This window comes from Suillus fuscotomentosus (assembly GCF_016647785.1).
Source record: "Suillus fuscotomentosus strain FC203 chromosome Unknown F5891scaffold_128, whole genome shotgun sequence".
NCBI classification, from domain to species: Eukaryota; Fungi; Basidiomycota; class Agaricomycetes; order Boletales; family Suillaceae; genus Suillus; species Suillus fuscotomentosus.
In genome coordinates this window covers 60553-69874 of record NW_024539640.1, presented here as the reverse complement: position 1 = coordinate 69874, position 9322 = coordinate 60553, and the positions used below count along the sequence as shown (strand labels likewise).

General features: G+C 44.7%; 2 protein-coding genes across 2 annotated transcripts; both read left to right on the top strand.

Annotated features, from left to right (window-relative positions):
- Nucleotides 1-489, top strand: F5891DRAFT_964321 (uncharacterized protein; the record flags this gene model as incomplete). The annotated part of the gene is made up of 2 exons (XM_041376086.1): nucleotides 1-147; nucleotides 223-489. Coding segments are annotated over 2 exons (414 nt in total), but the record flags the coding sequence as incomplete, so codon positions are not given.
- A 7676-nt stretch (nucleotides 490-8165) lies between these two features.
- Nucleotides 8166-9322, top strand: F5891DRAFT_1069703 (uncharacterized protein). The gene is made up of 5 exons (XM_041363249.1): nucleotides 8166-8419; nucleotides 8474-8694; nucleotides 8746-8872; nucleotides 8924-8987; nucleotides 9041-9322. The coding sequence occupies exons 2-5, from the start codon at nucleotides 8588-8590 to the stop codon at nucleotides 9220-9222; spliced, it is 480 nt and encodes a 159-aa protein (XP_041218081.1). The 5' UTR covers nucleotides 8166-8419; nucleotides 8474-8587; the 3' UTR covers nucleotides 9223-9322.

Genomic DNA, 9322 nt, shown 5'->3' with positions numbered 1-9322 from the left:
ATGGATGACCAAGTCAATGTATCTAACAATAGTGATGAATTTGAGAAGCTTAGCTATTATGATTGGCTGGCGGACTCAGGAACAACATCACATATTACTAAGATTCGGTCCGCATTGACGGACTATGTCCCACTAAAAGGTCACAAAGTTAGCGGGATCACTAATGAATCCCTAAAAGCTGAAGGACGCGGGACAGTCGAACTAGTAAGTATAATAAATAAGCAGCAAATAACCTGCAAACTTAAAAATGTCCTATATGTGCCGCGTGCCTCGAATAATCTCGTGTCTATCACGCGTTTAGACCGAGAGGGAGGACACGCTATAATGGGCAAAGGGAAGGCAACCTTAAAAGTGCGCGGAGGACGCACAATTGCCGAAGGGAAGCTGTACAATGGATTATATCTATTGGAGAGTCGGGCAAAAATACAGTCAGTAACGAAAGTAAACATTGCCCGAGAAGAGCAACCCAGAGATTGGCTTACCTGGCACAAACGCTATGGACACGTAGCTTTCAGCGGCCTTAAAAGGCTACAAAAGGAAAGATTAGTGGAAGGTTTAAATATTGATGAAAACTCATCCATACCACAATGCGAAGCCTGTATACAGGCAAAACAAACACGTGACTCGTTTCCGCGAGATTCAGATAGTCGTTCCGGAGCACTCAGAGAACTCACACACAGTGATGTGTGGGGACCAGCGAGGGTACAGTCGGTTGGTGGATCGAAATATTATATCTCATTTATTGATGACTGCTCCCGAAGGAGCAGCGTCGAGTTCATGAAACATAAAAATGAGACGTCCACCAAGGTTAAACAATACGCGACATACCTGAAAAAGCGCTGGAATAACCAACCGAAGAAGTTCCGAGTCGATAACGGAACAGAGTATGTGAATAATGATCTAATAACCTGGTGTAAGAACGAAGGGATTGAACTTGAGACAACAGCACCGTACTCACCTGAGCAAAACGGAGTGTCTGAAAGGTTCAACCGAACGTTAGCTGAACTGGCACGAGCAATGCTAATTGAAAAAGACTTACCAGAATCTTTATGGGCAGAAGCGGTATCACATGCCGCATATATTCGAAATCATGCACCTACACGAGCGCTACAAGGCGCGACACCTGAGGAACTATGGAACGGTAAGAAACCAAATATATCACACTTACAGGAATTTGGTGCACCGGTATACATGCTCCAAGAGGGCACAAATCAATCTAAAATGAGTCCAAAGTCAATAAAGCAAATCTTTGTAGGATTTGCGGACGGATCAAAAGCAATAAAATATTATAATACCCGTACGCACCAAATCCGTATAACACGGAACTTTAAGTTCCTAACACACGTCAAAATACCCTCCACACTCGATGCACAGCACGAGGGGGAGATAGAAAGTGTAGACGCGCAGGCATCAACTAGCGCAACACCTTCTACACCCGATACACAACGTGAGGGGGAGACAGAACAAATCGACGTGCAATCTGGTAATCATCCAAGTTCAAATGAAGATAAGCATGATTATATAAGGGGAGACGACGAAAACTCACCCAAGAAAAGGGAATGTCCCCCTGAAGACGAAGATGAAGTTGATATGCCTAGAAGATCAAAAAGACAAACGGTAAGACACGACTATCAACAATTAAATGACCCAGAGCCAGAATGGGCTTACCTCGAGTACGAACGACATGAGCTCGAGGAAGAACTCTATCAGGAGGACATAGTCCTTGCCGCGCTCGCTGCAAATGGCAGTTTTGACCCGCATGAGCCAAGATCACTAAAAGAAGCACAGACATTAGATGATTGGCCAAAGTGGGAACAAGCAGTGCGAGCAGAACTTACCCAATTAGAGCAGATGGGCACTTGGGAGCTGGTAGATCCCCCGAAAGATCGCACCCTAGTTGGGAATAAGTGGGTCCTCGTAAAGAAAACTAATAAAGAAGGGGAAATAGTCAAATACAAAGCACGGTTAGTAGCCAAAGGGTACTCACAGATACCGGGAATGGACTATACAGACACCTTCTCGCCGGTGGTGCGCCTAGAGACAATAAGGTCCATGATGTCCACAGCGGCATGTCTCAATTGGGAGATACAACAAATGGATGTCAAGGGGGCGTACCTAAATGGCGTGCTAAAAGAAGAAGTCTATATGGAACAGCCCGAAGGCTACAATGATGGAACCGGCAGAGTATGTCGACTACGAAAAACCCTCTATGGGCTAAAACAGTCGGGCCGCGAATGGAACCTTGAGTTGAATAGCCGCCTAACAAACATAGGATTTAGACGATTAAAGTCAGATCCATGCACGTACATCAGAGAATCTGCGAAAGGAACAGAGATAATAACTGTATGGGTCGATGACCTATTATTATTCGCGGATACTCCGAGTCTAATGGATCAATTAAAGGAGCAACTCAAAAAGATACTAGATATTACGGACCTAGGAGAACCAAAAAAGATTGTAGGGATCGAAATCACTCGAGATCGACCAAATAGGTCAATCCGACTAACGCAAACAAAATATATAGAATCGATCCTACAAAAACAAGGTCTTCAGTCATGTAATTCAGTAGGGATGCCGCTAGATCCGAAAATTATACTCGAAAAAGAAGAGACTGACCAGGAGGGAAACCGTAATAACGGTTATGCGTCACTGATCGGATCCATGATGTACTTGGCAGTAGCTACACGCCCAGACATAGCGTATGCCATACAGCGACTTAGCACATTTACTGCAAACCCTGGATTAGCACATTGGGTAGCAGCAAAACGCGTATTAAGATACCTGTCTGGAACGCAAGAACTCGGGATAAAATATCAAGGGACCAGAGAACTTGACAAAAGCCAAATTCGATTTGTCGGATGGTCAGACGCAGACTTTGCGAACGATCCGAGAGATAGAATATCAATATCAGGATACGTCTTCAAACTTGGAGATGGAGCAATAACTTGGAGCTCTAAAAAACAAAACGCAGTTTCTCTTTCCTCGACGGAAGCAGAATATACTGCAATGGCACACGCGACGCGTGAAATAGTATGGCTCCGAAATTTATTTGAAGAGGTAAACTTACCTCAACAAGCTCCAACAATTCTCCACGGAGACAATATGTCCGCACTCGCAATAGCGCGAGACCCACAGTACCACGCGAGGTCCAAGCATTTTGATGTGAAAGACCATTACATCAGGCAAAAGATCCAAGATCGAGTGATTCAAGAACAGTACTGCCACACTGATGAGATGATCGCAGACGTATTAACAAAGCCGTTATATAAGCCGAAACATTGTAAGTTTATCAATGATTTGGGCATGAGCTCGGCTTGAGGGGGAGTGTTGAGGCTTACAAGCCGAGAACACGAGCCGAGAACGCGCGTGCTTACAAAGCACAACTAGCGGACTTGTTCTGAGTTTCGGAGAAAAACATATGATATATATTATACATAGGGAACTTCCGAAAAATAATCATCTTGCGCTCCTATTGCCAGACGCTTGCTTGTATCTAACCGTCATCGTAACTTTAATCTCGTAGCCTTGATCCTAAAAACATATACTAAACGAATGAAAAAGATAGCCGACGTTGACACGTCGTCTGGAATCTCCGTTTGGTGGCGCTCGCACCTCGAGCTGCCTTACTCTTCGGCCGTAGTCCCATTTCCTCCTTTCTCGGCCTTTCTGTCCTCGGGTTCATCGGCTCTCAACAAATACAGTGGCTCAAAAAAGTGTCCCAATGTTTGTAGCTTTTCATGTAATTGCTATATCATGTGTCGAGACATGGGAATATGACTAAGCTATAGGGAGATGTCGGAAAGGTCTGCATCTCAGCTTCATTTCGGTTCCCTATACCGTGGGAAACTAATGACATTATGTGAAGATATGAGTATTTTAATTTGATGACTCATTGGGACACTTTTTTGACTTTGAGTTTTACTAATGTAATCTCTATAATTCTAGTACTGTGTGTGACCTCCTTCTGCTCCAATCACTTCTGCCACTCTTCTAAACATATTCTCTATCAATTTTGGGTATTCCTCTTTGGTGATTCCATCATACTCTGCTATAACACTGTCTCATAGTTGGAATAGCCCCTATAGTGAATCTTGATATGCTACAAGTAATTTCTTGAGTGATTCTCAGGGGTATTCAATATGTTTGATGTCTTGGGTCTATGTTGAACATGATAGAATAGTAATATTATGGTCTTTAAGTTATTTGGTAGCCAATCTAGAAGGTTGCTCTATAAGACTTAAGATCTCTTAATCACTATATTCTAATTGGAAAGACTGCTGATGCTAATAAAGTGATTAAATTGATTATTTCCATCATTCCTATGACTATCTCTACTCAAATAGTCAGACAGACTCTCAAGACAGCCCATCTTAAAGCTATAATCAAGAAAAACAGATTCCTCTGTCTCCAACCTATAAAAATAAAAGACAAGATGCTACTTTCAAGTACAAATATCGGACTGCTAATAGCTGAAAGAGGTTTATCTAGTTAGATAAGGTTAAAATCAATAGGATGAAATCATATGGCAAGGAATTTATATTAAAATAGATAAGACAATCATTAAGATAAAGAAAAGTTAAATAAACACCTTAAGTTTCAAGACAAAACTTGATGGTATAGGACTATATGAGATAAAATGGAGTGGGAATCTTCTATGAAGCAAAGGGGAGGATGAATACAGAGTAGTGAATACTCATTTGACAGGAGTGTCTGCTAAGAAGCATGCAGAAGTTATGAGTTAATGAAGAAGATACTGTTTTGTGATAAGACAATGACCCCAAGTATACCTCTAAATAAGCCACCAATAGCTTGCAAACCATGATATTACTATTCTATCATGTTCAACATAGACCCAAGACATCAAACATATTGAATACCCCTGAGAATCACTCAAGAAATTACTTGTAGCATATCAAGATTCACTGTAGGGGCTATTCCAACTATGAGACAGTGTTACAGCAGAGTATGATGGAATCACCAAAGAGAAATACCCAAAATTGATAGAGAATATGTTTAGAAGAGTGGCAGAAGTGATTGGAGCAGAAGGAGGTCACACACAGTACTAGAATTATAGAGATTACATTAGTAAAACTCAAAGTCAAAAAAGTGTCCCAATGAGTCATCAAATTAAAATACTCATATCTTCACATAATGTCATTAGTTTCCCACGGTATAGGGAACCGAAATGAAGCTGAGATGCAGACCTTTCCGACATCTCCCTATAGCTTAGTCATATTCCCATGTCTCGACACATGATATAGCAATTACATGAAAAGCTACAAACATTGGGACACTTTTTTGAGCCACTGTATCTCATTTATTAGTATTACTCACGATAGGTTTTGAACACTTCAGAAAACTCGCTAAAGCTTGAAAACAAGCACAGCCGCATGCGGCAAATTTGGAAGTCAGGCTCGGCACCATGGCTGAGTTCGAAATATGCCTGCTGTTCGCCAACAACGCCTCCGTCGTTCTGCACGACTTGGAGGCAACCCTCCAGTGTGCTCTAGAGCGATGGATCCTGAGCCGTCGACATCTCAAATACAACCACCTCCCCCCGATCCAAAACCCAAGCTGACGATTCAGTGGCAGAGTGATGACACTCTCACTGACGTCTTGGTCACCTGGCTCACCGAACACCCTCCCGACTGTCGTATCTTATTCTACTCTGATGGCAAGAAACCACCTCCCTCTCTGGATTCAAGTTCTTCTGCTCGTCCCTCGGGAAAGGACAAGTCTCAGATCTACTCTGTTATTGCTCAGGTCATCTTCAAACATCACGCAAAATATGGGCTGGAATATGCAAACAGTCAGAAGAAATTTCGTGACTCTGTCAACAACCGTATCACAAGGTATGTCATGTTTATATTTTTTGTACTATGCGCTGATAAGATCCTTAGTCTCAAAAACAAATATAAGCCCCTTAAGGCTAAATTCAGCGCAACCGGTGCTGGTGTAGTCCCTCTTGATGACGCCTCCGCTAAAAATCTACAAGGTGAGCATTCTTATTTATTTGTTTAGCGGTTTGACCGATTCAAATTTGTAGAAGAAGTCTGTCGCGAATTTCCATGGTACAAGGAACTCGACGCCATCTGGCACTCAAATCCCTCCTTTGCAGCAAAAACTACATCGTCCAAGCCTGGCGTTGACCATGCTGGTGACATGTACGCGCTAGTACGTCCGCGTGGCAGGGCTGGCCCCTCCGCACATACCAGGGGTGCTACCAGGGCTCAGCCCCCCTCTCATGTTCTGCCTCCTCATAGCCGCCCATTTACTGATTCACAAATTGATCCTCGTCTGCTAGCACCTGCTGCTCCTGCTGCTCTCATTCCTTCGCCTGCTCCCGCTGCTCCCATTCCTTTGCCTGCTCCCGCTGCTCCCATTCCTTCACCTGCTCCCTTTCCTTCTGCTCCTCCCACTGCTCCCACTCCTGCTTTTCCTCATTTCCCTGCTCTTCCTATTCCTCCTGCTCCTCCTGCTCCTCCGGCACCTCCAAATGCCGACTTCGATACCACTATGGGCAATGTTCCTGATCTTGACGACGACGACGACGACGACGACTTATATTCCGCTGCTTTCCGTGCCCCTCTGGGCAATGCACTAGACCACTTGGATGACGACAATATGGACACTGATGCCCCGCACCCTACTTATGACCTTAACAGCCCTCCAAAGGTTGCCGGGAAAAAACGACAACTCCCATCATCGCCGTCTCCTCCTCCTAACCACCCCATCCCTTTTTCAATCACGCAGAAGTCACCCACTCCTTTCTACGACAGCCGTGCAGCATTCAGCGCTCAGGGGCCCTCTGGCTACGACGCACGACGCAGACCTTCGTCTATTGCATCGTCGTCGCCAGGGATGACTCGTAGCTCGTCGACACCTTCATCGACGACTCACAACACTTCATCATCAGATTTTCCTGCGTCTCCGACCCTCCAGACCTCAATATCAGCGCAACCGAAGACCACAGGGTCGAAGAAGAAGAAAGCAAAGTCCGACATTCAGGAGCAGGTTGAGAGGGTCAATGGTGAGATTGGGAGTATTCAATTGGACGTCACATCACGCCATAACCTCAAGCACGAGCGCTTCCTCGCGAAGCTTGATGTGAAGAAGGACTACCATCGCGAGACGAAGAAGTACGAGTATCTTCGCGAGGCGCGCGCACATGAGGCCATGCAAGCTGCCGCCAGCCATCAACGAGAGCAGGAGACCAAGGACGCGGAAATCCGCCTTCGCGAGACAGATGTCCGAGTGCACGAGGCCCAGGCCCTTGCGCTTGACAAGGAGGCAGAGATGTGGCGCCTGAAGATTCAATTTCACCAGATGACGCAGAGCGGTAGTACCGCTTCTGCGTCTGATAGCTGACATGTTTGCTGCTGTTGTTCCCCTTCCTATCATACTGTCCGCTAGCGGCTTATTTTTGTATCATCATTGCTGCTTTCTGCTGTCGCGTTTTTTTGCTGCTGTTGCTATCTAGATAATCTGACTTATGAATTTCTTTTGTAGTCTGTTGTTACCGGCTGTTGTTGTATCTCCCGGCCGGGCCAGCCCCACACACCTGTGTCCATGTTCCCGCCCTTCACACTGCTGTTGTGTCCCTCGCTGTCACGCGTCCAGCGTTCGAATGCTGGATCAAACAGAATCCCCCAACATGTTCGTTATCTCCTAGCACATGCTCCCGCCCTCTTACACTGCTTGTGTCTCCCTTGCTGTCACACATTCAGCGTTCGAACGCCGGATCAAACGGAATCCCCTAACTCTACCTCCCAGCTCATGCGCCCGCACTCTCACTCTCTCATACTTCCGTTCTGAATCTCGTGTTTCCCTCACTATCACACATTTCTTTTTTGTTATATCTCGTTCATTAGATACCTAGCTACATCTATATATTTTTGTGTAGTATACATGCCTTAAAATTTGACTAAGTGTTTCCAAGTCCGCTCTGATGCCGTGTGTGCCGTGTGTCTTGATGGCTTTCTGGCCGAGTTTGTTGAAGACTTTAGCGAGTTTGTTAAAGACTTTAGCGAGTTTTTTGAAGCTTTAGCGAGTTTTTTGAAGTGTTCAAAACTTATCGTGAGTAATACTATTGTTGGTCTGATTACGAGAAAGTAGTTGTCGCGTTCCTTTTTTGGTATTAAGACCTCAAGTTTGTTATTCATTGAGCTGCGGTTGCAAACTTAATCCATTCAATTTCGTTTCAGCTCCTTGCCAACTTGCAGCATTTTCTTGTTTGCGATGCAGCGGTGTGAGAAATCATACTATACAATCGAGGCAGGCGCGTTGGTAAAAATTACGTGCTGTGGGCTACTGTGGACACGCTGTCGTGGTTGCGAAATACTTGTCAGTCATCAGAACAATGACACAACCCCATGGCGAACCGGCTGAGTTGTTGCGTTTTTGTTCTGTGCATAAGACTGTAAACTTGTTCTTGTATATTCTTGACGTGTTCGCTAATGAGATGCACCTCCAGAAATCTCAAACGTTCATTATAAAGTCCAGCTAACATATCGAAACAGCTCCAATTTGAACGACTCTCTCTTACAACCCCTAACTTCTACCACTTAACACTTGCTCCTCCATTAACATGCATAACTTGCTCGCCGCCTGGTACAAGAGTACTGAAGCTCTGCTCAACTACTGTGAACCTGTGCTTGTATACGGAGATGCTAAAGATAGCGCACAACTAGCATTGTACGTTCATGCTCCATGTTTGCTGCAACGACTGATTCGAACTACCATTAGCCTCAGGGGCATGAACAGCGCAGTTCATTTTCTCGAAGGACATGTTGCTCATGACGACCAGAACGGCGTAGCTTTGGCGGAAGAATGCAGCTATCAAGTAGAAAAGTTGCACTACACACTTTTGGATGTGAGTAGACCGATTTTGTTGCGCGTAGTTAATGGCTTACTGTTTTCTTAGAAAGAACAAGAAGCCAAAGGTTTGAATGACCAAAGCTGGAGAAAGAGACTGGCGGTCATGGAATGTAAGTATTTTTGATGTGATAACAGACTGCGACTTGATTGCTCCCGTTTCTAGTCCAAGAGCAAAGGAAACTGAAGAATAGTTTAAAGGATGGCATAGCAGGACCGGAAACCGAGAAGGTCATATACCAAGAAGGCATTGGTTTCAATCTTGATTGCATCAGCACCCGTCTACTTCACCTTGCTCAAGCAAGTCCCCCAGAGATGCAACAAGTTGCCACCACCGTGATCCTGTAGATGGGATGGCTAGGACTATCTGTACCGTAATACCATAGACGTACTTGCGATAATATTCACATTTAGTATAGTTTGTGGAACATGCAAAGTTTAATTGTCA

Excerpts from the sequence above, each read along its gene's own strand:
- F5891DRAFT_1069703 (XM_041363249.1), top strand. The coding sequence starts at position 8,588 with ATGCATAACTTGCTCGCCGCCTGGTACAAGAGTACTGAAGCTCTGCTC. Across the intron at positions 8,873-8,923 it reads TGCACTACACACTTTTGGAT|AAAGAACAAGAAGCCAAAGG; the intron begins GTGAGTAGACCG and ends CTGTTTTCTTAG. Across the intron at positions 8,988-9,040 it reads GAGACTGGCGGTCATGGAAT|TCCAAGAGCAAAGGAAACTG; the intron begins GTAAGTATTTTT and ends TCCCGTTTCTAG.